The sequence below is a fragment of the Ceratotherium simum genome, chromosome X (genome assembly GCF_057802395.1).
Source record: "Ceratotherium simum simum isolate JZ-2026a chromosome X, ASM5780239v1, whole genome shotgun sequence".
NCBI lineage: Eukaryota > Metazoa > Chordata > Mammalia > Perissodactyla > Rhinocerotidae > Ceratotherium > Ceratotherium simum.
This window is the reverse complement of record NC_141940.1, coordinates 17,462,352-17,478,475: the sequence shown is the minus strand read 5'-3', so window position 1 is coordinate 17,478,475 and position 16,124 is coordinate 17,462,352. Positions and strand designations below refer to the sequence as shown.

The following is a 16,124-nucleotide window of genomic DNA, read 5'->3' as shown; positions in this document are numbered from 1 at the left end:
TACTTGCTGGGAAAATAATTAACTAAAAATATTATATATATAATTTGAATCTCTTTTATAGATATTAAATCATTAAAACAAAACCATAACAAAACCTCTCACCAGAGATTTGCTTCAAACGAGTCAGTTTGCCGGGGTAATGGGTGAGAATTTGGATGAAATGAAACTGACCATGTGTCAATAATTGCTGAAGCTGAATGATGGGTGTATGAGGGTTCATTTTCATGTGAAACATGAAATTACCATTTTTGTAGGTCAAAAATTGTCACATTTTGGCAATCTCATGTGGTTTAAGCTAATGCTGTTCTCATTATTTTTGTAAATTTTTCATAATATAAAAGCCTTCAGAGAAAGATAAAAATGAGCTCCCACCAGGCCCTTCTTAGGAATATTCATGTACTTTCTCATCCTGGCTCTTATACCTTGTAATTGAGTGGAAATTCCCATTCCCCCATCGACTTCTGAAACAGCAGTACTGCCTTGCTGATTTCCCTTTATTATGGGACCTGGTACTGTTCTCAGGATTTTTCCTGTTAACAACAATCTCGCCCCATCCTGTTGTGTGTTAATTGGGTACTACCTTATCCTTATTGCCGGTAAAGCTCATCCTGTTTTCGAAAAATCACCCCTTTAGTTTCTTATGATCACTTGTTGTTCTCTTCCTGCCTCTCAGTCTATTATTAGCAATCCTAACTTAATTTGGGGCCATGGCCTTGTCCAGTTTACTTATATTTTATCAATCTGGGGGCTGATGTCTCTAGGACACTCCATATACAGCATGACAAAGTTCATCCTAAGCCATCAGTAAGCACACTTGTGTTCAACCTTTCAGCCTCAAGTTGTTTTGCTTATGTCTGCTTCTTGTGTTACCTCAGAGGCTGTGGTGACTTTGGCCTGGCCTCCGACACCTGCTAATCCATGCCTTGTTGTCTGTCCTCAGGGGGCAGGTGGCTTCCTCTTGCTGTCTACAGGCCCAGACGTCCTCCCTATATCCCACAGTCTGTTGGTCAGCTCTGCTTGCGTGTCCCACTGGCACCCCAAACTTAGTTTCCCCAACTTTAAGCCTCCCCTTTACCTCCTCTGTAAAGAGCCTCCTCTGACTCCCTTCCCCTTGGAGTTCTGGGTTTAGCATACTTCCTCTGTGCTGTCACAGCATCCTTTATCACACTGAATCGTGTTGGCCTCTTTATTTGTCCCGCCTGCCCCAGGCTGTGAGTGCCTGGGTTAAGGATAGGGACTATATCTTGTTCTCCCTTGAATATCTCACACCTAGCACAGCATAGGGCACATAGTTAAATGCTCAAAATAATATATATATTTAAATGTGTTCCTATGTCATTATTTTATTTTATTTTATTTTTATTTATTTATTTTTTTGTGAGGAGATCAGCCCTGTGCTAACATCTGCCAATCCTCCTCCTTTTTTGCTGAGGAAGACTGGCCCTGGGCTAACATCCGTGCCCATCTTCCTCTACTTTATATGGGACGCTGCCACAGCATGGCTTGCCAAGCAGTGCGTCGGTGCGCGCCCGGGATCCGAACCGGTGAACCCCAGGCCGCCGCAACAGAGCATGTGCACCCAACGGCTTGCGCCACCAGGCCGGCCGCAAAATAATATATTTTTAAAATTTTGATTAGAAATACTTTTAACTTCCAGAAAATTGTATGCAAAAATAGTAAAAATAACTTTCACATACCCTTTATCAAGATTCATCTGTTGTTAGCATCTTGTTACATTTACCATTCTCTCTCTACACACACAAACACATTTTTTTCTGAAACACTTGGAGTTAGTTGCAGAGAAGTTTTGCCGCCTAATACTTCAATATGTGTTTCCTGAGGACAAGGACATTCTGCTCTTTAAACACAGCAGAGTTAGCCAATTCAAGAAATATGACACTGATACAGTATACTGTTACATAATCTACAGGTCCTATTCAAATTTTGTTAATTGTCCTAAGAATGTCCTTCATAGCTATTTTTTTGTGGTCCATGATCCAGTCTAGGATCACACATTATACAGAATGTATAATGTTGTCACGTCTCTAAAGTATCCTTAAATCTAGAACAGCCCTCAATATTTCTTTGTCTTTCATGACAACATTTTGAAAGAGTACAGGCCACTTACTTTGTAAAAAGTCCCTCAATTTGGGTTTGTCTGATGTGTCCTCATGACAAGAGGTTATGCATTTTTGGCAGAAGTAAAACATAAAAAGTCACCTGAGGATTGTTGGGGTTGTTAACTTTGATTGCTTGGTTAAGATGATGTCTGCCAGGTTTTTCTATAGTAAAGATACTATTTTCCTTTTTGTACTTAATAGCTAATGTCTGGGGAGATACTTTGAGACTATGTAAATAACATCCTTCTCATAAAACTTTCACTCACCAGTTTTAGGATCCATTGATGACTCTTTCCTGAATCAGTTATTACAATGGTGGTTGCCAAACAGCGCTTTTCAACAATGTGTTTGTCTAATGTGTCCTCATGTGTGGTGGTGGTTGCCAAACAGCGATTGATTAAATGAATCACTCATTTGTCCTACAGAAGTGAGACCTACTTTGCTAGGACAGCAGCCTCTGGTTGGCTGCGAGAGTGGAGTCTAGGTGGGGACAAGCTGGCAGTTTGGCTCCAAAACCCAATGATACTTTGCAGTGCTTGGAACCCTCAGTTGAGGTCGGTTCTCCTGCAAGCCCTGCTGGCATTATCAGGGCCCAAAATGGACTCCACGGCTTTCCCAAGATAGTCTCCATGCTGAGGGCTAGCAGCGGCAGCTGTTTGCTCAGTGGGTCCCATGCCTGCCTGCTCTTAATATTTTCCATCAAACTTGAGAGCAAAGAGGATAAGGTGGGGGGGGGTGGCACTCTTGCCTTCCATTTTGACTTATCTGAAAAACATAAAACAGAATTCAGTATTCTGCACAAGCTTTTTCACCATTCTGGAGACCCATGTTTTTAGGGGTGAAGGCATCATTTTCATGTGGATTCATGTACAGAAAGGGAAGGGGCACCATGGTGACATGGAGGGCAGAGGGAAGTACGTGACAGGGCCATTTCTGTTTGGGGACTACCTTAGTTTCCTAGGACTGCCGTAACAAATTACCGCAAACTGGGTGGCTTAAAACAACAGAAATTTATTCTGTCAGTTCCAGAAGCTAGGAGTCTGAAATTAAGGTGTGGCAGGGCCATGTTCCCTCCAAAGCCTCTAAGGGAGGATCCTTCCTTGCTTCTTCCAGCTTCTGGTAGCCCCAGGCATTCCTTGGCTTGTGACTGCATAACTCCTATCTCTGCCTCCATCTTCACATGGCCTTCTTCCTTCTGTGTCTGCGTGTGTCTTCACATGGCGTTCTCTGTGTGTGTGTGTCTGTGTCCAAATTTCCCTCTTCTTATAAGGACACCAGTCATATTGGATTAGGGCCCACCCTAATGACCTCATCTTAAGTTGATTTCATCTGCAAAGACTCTATTTCCAAATAAGGTTACATTCACAGGTACCCAGGTCTGAGACTTCATATCTTTTTGGGGGACCCAATTCAACCCATAACAGGAGCCATGTCTGAAATACAACCCTTTGAGAACACAAAGTAGAGTCTGTTCCCTATAATGCTTCAGCCCTGTATAACAGAGCTCTCTGTCCCTCCTGCTCGCTCTGGTCTTGGTTGGCTTGTCAACATGTAAGGAAGGAAGACGAGATAGGCAGAACATGCTCAGCCCCCTTGAAATAGACTTTGGACATAATTTTCAAATGATCACAAGCTATTCATGTAACCATTACATAGAAGACAATCCTAGAGAACAATCACGGTCTGCAAGGCTCTGGACCCTGCATTCCCTCATAGAATTCTCATAATTATGATATAGATCTGTCACCATCTGACGGATGGGAAGCATGAGACCCAGAGAGGTGATGTGACTTCCCACAGGTCACACAGCTACTGATAGTAAATTCCATGCAGAGCAGGATCATGTCTGTGAAGCATAGAGCCAAGCCCCATGGTAGGCACTCAGTAAATACTTGTTGGCTGAATGAGTGAATGACAAAATCGGGGGCTATAGCTCTGGTCTTCATTTCCTAAACTATTACTCTTTCCACTGTACCTCACAAATGTGAGGTAGACTGTGGTGTGGTCCCGAGACAATGACTGGAGCATAGATGTGACTTGGGTCAATTTCAGATTCTTTTGCTATATTTGATAACCTTCAGAATTCTGTGGTAATAGGCATGTCAGTCCGTAATTGTCTTTTTTGCTCCACATCTGATAAACTGATCAAGAAACCATTTTGTCAAGATACTTAAACAATTGACTTTAATTTTACTTGAGCTACATAATAATTGTCTAAAATTATATTTGCACTAAAAGCAGGCCTTATCATGTGGACAGTTTTACTATAACAATGTATCAAGGAAGTAAAGAATTCAGCATGTTACCTTCATATCTTTGAAATGGAATGTCGATATTCCCTTACACCCATTTCTGGGTCTCCATTAGTATCACTGAGGCAGCCAGGAAAGCACCATTTAACCTAGCCAATAAGGACTAATTAACAACGTGCTGTGTACCCAACCCTATGCTAGGTACTGGGGGGAGAAAGAACAGAAAGAAGCTCTTTCAAGGAGCTTCCAGTCTTGTGAGCGATGTGGCATCCACATGGCAAATGATGAGCAGAGCAAAGAGAAGACTAACATTTGCTAAGCACCAGTTAGGTACAAAACACTTTACAAACCCTGTAATGTGGCAGATATTACTCCCACTTAACAGATGAGCAAACTGAGGAACAGAGAGGTTAAGACAACTTGCCAAAGATCACATACCTAGCAAGTGGTACAACTAGGATTTGAACCCAGGCCCCATGTAACTCAAAATAAGAGAACAATATGAGACAGCTTATAATCAAGTGCTCAGTTTCATGAGCCAGGTGAGATGTACTGAGGAAGTTTTAGTGAAATGCATGGAATCTTCGAAGGCCAAGGTAGGGCCTCTGGGAGAAAGAGTATGTCAGAAAGCTGACAGCCTGTGGCAGGTGCTCCAATCCCAAATCCCTTTATAACCTTCCCATTACAGTCACCTGTTCCCACGGAAGGGCTCAGGTTCTATCCATCGCCTCTTCTGGTGTACTTGGGGAGGTAGCGAGGGGAAGCTGGTTCACATTTCTATATTCAACTCAAACTACCCCTCTTTGAGGCTAGCTGAACTGTTATTCTTCCAAGTGCTTGACCTCTTGGGGAAATTTCTCCATGTTTCTCACCCCCAGAAGCACAGCTCCCTCTGAGCTGAGAGGAGCCTCTCTGCTTTGTGTGGTGGCCTGGTGCCTCTCATTTCAGAACCACAAGACCCCGCACCCTCCTGGCCTGTCCTCTCCCTCCTTCCTACCCTTATGCTTCTATTCACATGGAAGGTATGAAAGGAATTTAACGTGTTTCTGCTTTTTTTCCATGGCAGGGAGAAGAGCTGGCCTGATCAGATATAGAATCTTCTCAGTCTGCTCAAGGCATTACCAATCAACTAGCTCCATCTAAAACATCAGATTAAAAGAAAAGAAGGGGCACATAACATTCTCTGACTTTTTTTTCCCCAATGAAGAAATTAAGGTGGAAAAGGAAAAGTTTGTTCCTAAGTCTGTAGTTCTAATTCTCAAGAGTCAAGGAGTTTTGGTGTGTGGGGGTTGGGAGATGGGGGTTGGGTTCTCTCAAAAGAAAAATTGGATAAATGAAGGGTTTTGTAGGGCACTTAAAAGAAATGCACAATTGTGCTTGAATTTTTTTTAACTTTTTATTTTGAAATAATTATAGATTCATAGGAAGTTGCCTTTCAACCAGTCTCCCCCAATGATTACATTGCACATAATTATAGTACCGTATAAAGGCCAGAAAATTGACGTAGGTGCAACGTGTGTGTATACTTCTGTGCCGTTTTATTACATGTATAGATTTGTGGAACCACCACCACAATCAAAATACACAACTATTCCATCACCACAAAGATCTGGTGTTACCGCTTTATAGTCACACCCATCCTGCCACCCTCCACCATCCCTAACCTCTGGTAACCATTAATTTGTTCTCCATCTCTATAATTTTGTACTTTGAAAAGTACAGTTTCCTTAAGAAAATGGATTGGCACCTCTAGTTTTCACAGAATCTCAGGCTTGAAGGAGTGACTTCTCCAGCCCAGTCTCCCATTTCATGCCCAAAGGCCCTCTACAGCATCCCTTCCAAGTATCCATGCAGCCCCTATGACACACAAACCAGAACTTTCTCCAGAATTTTAGGAGTATTGAGGTACTTAACATAAATATTTAGAGCATAGACATTGTTTCTTTCCGTAAAGTTATTCAATAATTAGCAAAACTCTTACCTTTAGATTAAATATTACAAAATGCCCTCTCACGTGCTAATTTTCCCATCACACACTGTCCTGTCCCAAACAAGCATCTCCTTTTTCCATTCCTTTTACCTAGTGAGAGGGATGACATGCAGGAAGCCTGGAAGGCTCAGAGAAAATTCCAGAAATCCCTTCCTTAACTACAGATTAGTCTGGCCCCCAGCAATTGGGGCATTTCAAATGTAAGTGGTTCATGTGTGGAATTTACTTCCTGGGCTGATTGTGAGTATGTTGTTATCTACATGATAGCTACAAGGATCATTCCATGAGATAATCTGAACTGGAGCCCAACTCCCCTGGAGCCCAATTCCCCAGGACTCCCCTGTGGGTAAGAAAGCTTTACAGGACACTCTGCAGCCCATTGTAATAACATCAGAAAATAGTGACTCAAAGTCATGCTAAGACTAGAAGGGGCTAGCTGAAGTGAAGCCATGGGGGTTCCATGGCTGTGATTAATTTGGACACTGCACCTCCTTTCCCCTGGACTGTTTTGAAATCTTATCACTTTGCACGAACTTAACTTGCTCTTCACTTCACAAAGAGCACCGTGCTCTCCTTAACTGGACAGCAGCACATATACAAATCCAGGAGGATTTCAGCCAGGAGACACGCAGTCTAGTGAATGCCCTCTTCCTTCTTTTTTTAAAATTTTTATTCACAGTTCACCCATTTCTCCCACCTCCAAGTCCCCCGCCTTTTACAACCACCAATTTGTTCTCTGTATCTATGAGCTTGGTTTTTTTTTTCAATTCCACATATAAGAGAGATCGTACGGTATTTGTCTTTCTCTGACTTATTTCACTTAGTATAATGCCCTCGAGGTCCATCCATGTTGTCCCAAATGGCAGGATCTTATTCTCTTTTATGGCTGAATAATATTCCATTGTATATATATGTACCACAATTTCTTTATCTGTTCATCCATCGATAGACACTTAGGTTGTTTCCATATCTTGGGTATTGTAAATAATGCTGTAGTGAACATGGGAGTGTATATATCTTTTTGAATTAGTGTTTTCATTTCTTTGGATAAATACCCAGAAGTGGAATTGCTGGATCATATGGTAGTTCTATTTTTAATTTTTTTAGGAACCTCCATACTGTTTTCCATAGTGACTGCAACAATTTACATTCCTACCAACAGTGCACAAGGGTTTCCTTTTCTCCACATCCTCACCCACTCTTGTTATCTCTTGCCTTTTTGATAATAGCCATTCTTACACGTGTGAGGTGATATCTCCTTGTGGTTTTGATTTGCATTTCCCTGAGATTTAGTGACGTTGAACATTTTTTTCATGTGCCTATTGGCCATCTGTATGTCTTCTTTGGAAAAATGTCTATTTAGATGCTCTGCCCATTTTTTAATTGAGTTGTTTGTTTGCTATTGAGTTGCATGAGTTCTTTATATATTTTGGATATTAACTTTCTGAGTAGGGGCCCCTGCCTTCCAGAACACTCCTCACTTCCCCTTAGGTGAGGAGAGCATGAGCAGTGAGGGAGGGAAGGAGAAAGTGCAGCTAGCTATGTGCTCCACCCCAAGTGCCATTGCTCTGGGTCCGCGTCACAGTTTACAACCCAAAGACCTTCAATATGCATGATGAATGCAGCTGCTCATGTATCAGCGTTTTCCCCCTCACCAAATAACCCATGGGTGTAATTTGTAATTTCCAAAGTGAAAAGATATTTCCAACTAATTTAATAATCCTGACATATTCTCAGCTGCCTTAATTTTTTAGGGGATAATTTTGTGGCTACTCTTGTGCTATCTTTTTCTTCAGACTATGGTAAGGGGAAAGAAGACAGGGCCAGCTCGTGATCTGGATGCTGATCTCAGCTCTGGCCCTTCCTCTCGGGGAGGCTTTCTTATGGAGGGCAAGTCACTTCAGCTCTCAGAGTCTCAGTTTCCTCATCTGCAAAAGAGGGATAAATAGCAAGTGCCCTCCTAACCTTGCGAAGGTGGTCACTGAGATAAACAGATCTTAGAAACGTCTTTGTGAAAGTTTCAGAGGGAAAATATAGTGATTAAGACATTCAAATATGGTATTCAAAATACTCTGTTTTGAAATGTTCTTCAATGTTTAGAAAAACATTCTTAAAATAACTTTTATAAGTCTTATCTATTTTACCTTAGGCGGGTTTTTTTTTTTTTGGCCTATTTTGACTAAATTCTTAGTATTGTTCATTATATTTTTTTGCATGAGGGTGAGGTTGGCCATAAAATATTATGCAATCTGTTAGAATGTGGGATTAAGAAAAAAGAATGTGGGATAAAGTGATCCAAATAGTTACTTACAAGGTAGAGAAGATACACTAGGAATTTGATTTCATGCTTAAAGACAATTAGCTTTGTTGAGCCAATGGGTTTACTATTTTTCAGTAGGATTACTGTTTCACAACAGCAAGTTATGTCCAGGTCATTTGGTTGTAAAGTAGAAAGTCAATCATAACCCCTGTGGCGGCCTATCACCAGGCCAGGCCAGGCCAGTTTTCACCTGGTCTTTTCTTGTGAGGGCAGATTGCCCTGAACTGGATCCCTGGGGTTTGGAGCTGAGAACTTCATCAGGTTCCTGCTAGAGGCTAATTAATCATCAAATCAGCTCATTGCAAAACCAAGTAGCCATGCCAATCCATTAATGCAGGTCCCCAGAGTCATTGGGGCAGCAGAAAGAGAAGGAAAGGGCCTAATCTCCTCCCAGGATTACAGGGAAGAAGTTCCCTGGATCTAATGAGTTCCTGGTAAACTGAGGGTGTGCTCCAGGACTTATGCTTTTTCTACCTCTTCCTGTAACAGTCCCTTCAAAAAGCTACCCAGAAAACAGAAGGACCTATTGCATTGCTCAGCAGTGCTCAGCCATGTAAACCTCGCTTCTCGGTGTAAGCAATTCAGAGCTATAGGCCAAAACAGCCCAGCTGGTTGGAAAGTGAAATATTCAGTCAACTACCTGCCCTTCCTGTCTAAATGATGTCAAACTGATCTGACTGATTTTTTTTAATGCATTTACCAGTTATTTGTGTCTATAGCAAATCTTCTCTTTGTTCTGGGAGAGCTTGTGGTTTGCAGTTTGCTTCATATTTGGGTCAACAGTCACTGTCAAAGGGGAGTAACTTTGATAATTGCTCTAGTTTTTTTGTTTTTTTTTGTTTTCTGACCACTCTGAAATATTTAGCTGTCTACATGATACCTTAATAACTGGTTGAAAAGTGAAAAGGTCTCTCAGTGGAACGATTGCTTGCATGATAGCAAACAGTTTGGTTTTCTGTTGTTGTTGTTGTTGTTGCCACCAAGATGACTGGTCATTTTTGTGTTGTGTAAACACATACCATCTCCTTTTTTTATTGAGTTGCCCCCAAAGTGAACTCCTTAGCTGGGAGGCAGCATGCTGCAAGTGGTAAAATCACAAACTTCTGAAGCCAGACAGATCTAAGTTTATTAGCTGTGAGATCTTGAAAAGGCCAAATAATAACTCTGAGCTTCAGTTATCTCATCTGTAAATTGGGCATGATAATATTTGCCTTAAGGTGTTGTTGCAGGATTATTAGGAGGCTATTTTAAGTGTCTACCCTGGGCCAGGCAGTCAGTGCTTTTTAACTTTTTATGCACATATAGATCACCTAGGGATCTTGTTCAACTGCTGACCCTGATTCAGTAGGTCTGGGGTGGGACCGGAGATTCTTCACTGCCAATAAGCTCCCAGGTGATGCCCATGCTGCTGGTCCGAGGACCACACTTGGAGTAGCAACGGTCTAGATATCATTTGCAAAGTGCCTAGCACAGCTAGTGCTTAATACATGGTCACCCCAAAGTAATTCAGTCACTCAAAAATTACTGAGAAGAAACCCTTTTCCCACAAAAGCAATACCAGTCTGCCTGTAGCTATGTTCCCATAGCCTTTGCAAAATGTCGCATTGAGATTGGCCATGCTTGGTAACTTCTGAAGGCAGGTGATAGGTACATGGAAGGGGTTCATTATACTATTCTCTCTGCCTTTGTACATGTTTAACATTTTCCATAATAAATTTTCTAAGTTAAAAAAGACCCCAACGGAGGATTTTTAGGGCAATGAAACTATTCTGAATACCATAATGGTGGATACGTGTCGTTATACATTTGTCCAAACCTATAGAATGTACAACACCAAGAGTGAACCTAATGTAAACTATGGACCTTGGGTGATAATGATGTGTCAATGTAGGTTCATCCATTGTAACAAATGCACCACTGAGGGATGTGGATAGTGGGGGAGGCTATGCATGTGTTGGCAGTGGTAGGGGGTATATAGGAACTCGCTGTACTTTCTGCTCAATTTTGCTGTGAACCCCAAACTTCTTTAAATAATAAAGTCTATTAAGAAAAATCCCACAAACAGAAAACACCTGTATCCTCACAGCCTGAGAACAGCAGAAGATACAGGTTACCTAGTACATACAGTGATTAGCTCCAAAAACATGCTCATTAGGAGGGAGAGAGCTTTCGTCTCGATTCTCCAAATAAATCTATTCCTAACCTTGCCTCCCATGACTTACGATTGTGCAAAAGTAATTTACCCATTCATCCCAGGGTTTAGCACATTTTTTCCCTTAGCATTAGCACAGCTCACACTTCATTTGGTCAGGACAGATTTTGCATTATCTATCTCTACCTTGGTGTACTAAAATCTGTCTACATCCTCATGAAATCATTTCATTTATTTTTTTCACTTTATTGAATCAGGGCTTTCCCCCATCTACCTGGATCACATCCTGAACTGCCCAGTTTGTGTGTTCATTAAGTCGGTGATTCACAAAGCAATCGCCTAGCTAATTGGAAAATGCATTTAGTGAGCTGAACATTCCCCATCATCATCTTCCTTGAGCTGGGGTCAGTTTTTATTAGGTATGGAGCTGACATAGCCCAGGGTAGGTATCACTTTAATTTTTTGGACATCTTTTGATGAACCAAGTGACGGGGACAAATTTTTAACCAAGTGAGGGGGAAAATCAGAGAGAACCTAAATGAACAACATAAAGGAAACAGCCCACTTGAGTTTAGTCTATTTGCATTTCTTTGTTCTCTTGGTCATATAAAACCTCTCCAAACTAGTGTCCTAATTGATTCCTCTTTTTTCTGCCTGTGGCTTATTTAACAACAATAAACAAACACATAGAGACAGAGATTGGATTGGTGGTTACCAGAGGGGAAGGGGGGAGGGAGGAGGGTGAAAGGGATAATTCGGTACATGTGTGTGGTGATGGGTTGTAATTAGTATTTTGGTGGTGAACATGATGTAATCTATGCAGAAATAGAAGTATAATGATGTACACCTGAAATTTTTACAATGTTATAAACCAATGTTACTGCAATAAACAAAAATTTAAAAAAAAAAGGGTCTTTGATGTGGTAACTGGACGAGGCCTCATCCCAGTGGCCAGTAGCTGGGTCAACTCTTTGTTATTTTGTTTGGTATTTAATCCTGGAGAGTAATGTTCTGCTCTGGTATGTTGTTGATCACTTCCAGATTACAGGTGTAGCAAATATTTTCCTAATGAAATAATCACTAATATGACATTCTGATGCTGGGATAAGACAGCTAGGCTCTGCGGGCCTTCTATTTGAATCTTCTAGTGTAGCCACATGATCCCAGTCCCACCCACCCTCCAATTTCCTTAGGTCTATTTTAAATTGTTCCTTTTAGGCATGCTCCCTCAAAATGTCAGGGCATTACGTACTACTTGAAATCTTCAATCTCTTTCATAATAGCAGTGTTTTGAAACCTCAGCATTCTATTACCATGTTCATGTTGAAACACTGTAGGTGTCTCCTCGGCAGCTGCTATATAGTCTTCCCAATTAATTGTTCGGTGAATGAAAATATCTAGGAGACACTCATTTCCAGAATCCCTTCTAGAAACCTGAAACTTTACATGCTGACTTGTACAACTCCTTTTGAAGTGAACTCAGGTGGCAGAATTGTGCAGGCCTAATGATTCCGAGGTGGCAGAAACACCTGCAGTGACAGATAATTACAACTATTGCCATGCCTCTTGCTGTGCGTTTCCTGTTTGCTAGCTGCCTTCAGGATGAATCATATTTGTTTTCATGATAACTACTTCTTTACCTTGTCCCTCATTAAACTTTGTATTACCTGTGGCCCCATGGTAAGCTTGATTGTTTCCTCACCAGCCGATGTTCAGCCCCTTTAATCATGGCAGGAAAAAGTTTTCTTCATGGTAGACAGGAAATAATGGCACACACATCACAGTCTCAAATATCTCCCTGGAAATTATTTCAGAACAACTCGTCTCACCTCGTGGCACATTTATCCTTACCTTTTCTTGTGAACCCAACTCCCCACTGTATATGAATCAAGCCCACCCTCTAAGAGCCAGCTCTGGTCTCTCCAACTCCTGCAGCATTTGTGGGGTGCGCCACATACTTCAGCATGGAAATGGATCAAAGGCTGTTTGAGGTACATTTTCTTTTCCGCCCTTCGCCAACGCCACCACACAATGTGAACTGTAAATCAGACATTGCAGACACACAGTGTGTGATCACTTGCCAATCACCCAATTCTTGTTGATTACAGCCTGTCAAAATGTGGCAGGTTTTGAATTAAAGGGGAGGACTTAAGTGAATTGAAGTAAGTGATCTCTAATAGGGAAGATCCAACTGTTTTATGATTCTGGGAATCTACTTTGGAAACTCATTTTGGGGGAGGTCCTTTTACAAAACTGGGAAATTACACACAGGAGGGGTGGAAAACAACTGCCAAGGGGAGACATTGGTTACAAATTTAGTCTTTGATATGAAATACTGAGTCATCAAGAATTAACCCCTTCCAAGATTCTAAAGGAATTCATTCTCCCATATTGTTGTCTAGCACCTGTATGGTTTCATTTCATTTACATTTTTGATCCATTTGGAGTTTATCTTGGTGGAATGCATCAATCCAACTTCCTTTTTCTAGATAGCTATCCAGTTATTTTCTTGCCATTCATTAACCAGTAATTTTTCTTCACTGTTTTGAGATGACACCTCTATCTGAATTCCTGGATGTATTTGGGTCTATTTCTGTGTTTCTAATTGTTTTCCAATGGTCTATTCATGGGCCAATGCCACACTGTTGGAATTACTGGAGTTATGTAGAAGTTTTAATTTCTGGAAAAATTTCTCCCTTTACTCTTCTTTTGAAGAGTTTTCCTATTTCTCCATATGAACTCTAGAATCAACCTGTCTAGGTAAAAAAAGATACCAAAACTTCTTGGTATTCTTATTGCAATCATGCTAAATTTATATAACTTAGAAAGAAGCGCAATCTTTATGATGTTAAGACTACCTATCCAAGAACATCCTAGATGTCTTTCCATTTGTTCTAGTTTTGTGTTTACCAGGAGTGTCATGTAGTTTCCCTTATAAAGGTTTTTGGACTTTAAGTTTAAACGTAGGGTTTTTTAAATTTATTTTTTTGCTATTGTAAATGGATTATTCTCTTCACTCTATCTTCTAACTGGTGTGTGTGTGTGTGTGTGTGTGTGTGTGTATGAGTAGCTATGATTTGTAACCTTGGAGTGGGATAGGGTTTTCTAGCTATGACTCAAAATCCATATGCCATAAAAGATTCTCAACTACCCTAGAATAAATTTTGTATGGTAAAGGCACCATAAGCCCAAGTCAAAAGAAAAATGATAAACTGAAAGAAAATATTTGCAACTCATGTCACGAAGAGCTCCTACAAGTCATTAAGAAAGAAAACCACCCACCCACCAGAAAGCAGAGGGTGGGAGACAAAGAATGTGAATAAATAGCTCTATGAAAAGATGCTCAACCCCACTTATAAGTTGATAAAAATTAAAATTACACTGATTTTCTCATCTAACAGATTGGCAGAACACATGGCTGATGAGACTGTGGAAGAACAGGCACTCTCATGCATTGCTGGCAGAACTGGTCAGGAGGGAACTGGTAAAATGAATTATGCTGTAAGCCATACAAGAAAATACTATGCAGCTGTAATAAAAAGAATGAGGCTACTCTTTAATTACTGATATAGAAAGTTCTCCTGGATATAGTGTTTAGTGAAAAAAAGCTAGGTGCAGTATAGTATATAGAACATTTACCATTTATATATAAAAGCATAAAAATAGTATATCTATCTTTATTTGGATAAAGAAACAATGGAAGCATATTTAAACTAATAAAAGTGGTCCCTCACAAGGGACTGAGTGGACAGGGAATGGGGTGGTCAGGGATAGCAAGGAGTGATTTTTCACTATATACCTTTTTATAGTTTTTGATTTTTGAAGCATGTGACTGTCACCTATTCAAAACTTCAAAAACAAAGTAACTCCTTTGGTAAATTAAGAAACTTAAGACATTTTAGCTCACATATTTCACTTATTTTTCCTATTTAACTCACAGTAATAGGAGACAGCTTTAGGAAATAGGAAACTAAAACTTTGAGTGCCTCAGAGGTAGCCCAAATAAAATGTGTAAATCAATGTGAAACTCGGGTCTCCATTTTCTTTTATTTTTTTAAAGTAATTTCTATTCTTTACAATGTGTTATCACATACACATACACACGTGTGTGCACTTGCACGCGCGTGCACGCATGCACACACACACACACACACACAGGACTTGAGATGGACAGACACAAGGATAGCTTCCAAACATGTTTGTTTTTCTTTTTTTACAAAGTTCAAAATAGATTACATTTATGTGCTTTTCAGTCATTACACAATGTACAGACATGATCCATTTAATGATTTATGCTCCCCAAACGTTTAAACAATGAGGATTTTCTATGAAAGAGTATACATAAAAGCTTTTACTTTAGAAGCAAAGTACTGTTTCCTGCAAAAACCAACCTCAGGCATACATTTTGTATTTATGTATATTTCTTGAGAATACTACAGTAGCAGTGCATAAATTCATTCTGTAAAAAGATCTCAAAGATGATTTTTCAAGAGACTGTTAATGCATTGTGCTCTCAGATAAAAATCCTAAGTCAAAAGATCAGTTACTATGACAATTACAGTTAAAACTGCATATATATGTTAGAGATCAGAAGAGGCTATAAAGAAATGTAAATAGTTGTGCTTCAGGGATTTTTTTTTGGTAAAGTTGTTTTAATAAATACAAACAAAAAATTTCTCAGTGACTGATATAAAATAGACACAGATATCAAGGATTTTATTTACTTGGCTTAGAGTTTAAAGGTGAAAACTCATCTCCACCTAAACCCCCCAGTGTCTAGGCATCCCAATCTGGGCTAGTCACTTACAGTCAGGCAAAGGGCTGAGGATAAGAGATGAAGTGATTCCTCCTCCTAGTAACATAAAGCATCGTCCAGAGGTAAAGCCAGGGTGAACCAACTAAATGCCTCCCTTCCTTTAGAATTCTTAGACCAAATAGAGAGGTCACCCTATTTCTATTAGGTTTAAAAAACAAACCCACGTGCTTGGTGTCTGGACCACAACCTATTTTGTAGTTCACCAGATGAATTAAATATGTCCTGTCTCCTGTGAGACCCTAGGATAAGCATGATCCCGCAGTACTTTATGCTTTTTTCTTTACCCTCAACACATTAACTGTAAAATTCTTATTTTAGAAACACCATGGCAACTGTTTATAATGACAGAGGACAAGGTATAATCTACATAGTAACATTGATGTTGGTAGCTAGGAAATAAATGTAATTTTATTTTTAGGCTGGTCAGTTTGCTCTTTTAGGCCTTTAATTTTGAAGGACACACGACCTTAACAA

At 40.2% G+C, this 16,124-nt stretch overlaps 1 protein-coding gene across 4 annotated transcripts in view; it reads left to right on the top strand.

Moving 5' to 3' along the window:
- LOC106802967 (P2R1A-PPP2R2A-interacting phosphatase regulator 1-like) overlaps positions 1 to 14,862 on the top strand; it is a 58,868-nt gene extending 44,006 nt beyond the window's left edge. For 2 of the 4 annotated variants that reach the window (XM_087426941.1, XM_087426939.1), the window contains one exon: positions 14,236 to 14,862. Coding sequence is in view for 2 of the 4 variants with exons in the window: in XM_087426939.1 (XP_087283065.1) it covers position 14,236 (1 nt within the window). In the remaining 2 variants the exon portion in view is untranslated. Of the gene's footprint in view, positions 1 to 5,438; positions 5,656 to 14,235 lie in introns of those variants that run through there. The other 2 variants (XM_087426940.1, XM_087426938.1) reach the window with 1 other exon arrangement.
- Positions 14,863 to 16,124: the final 1,262 nt, after the last annotated feature.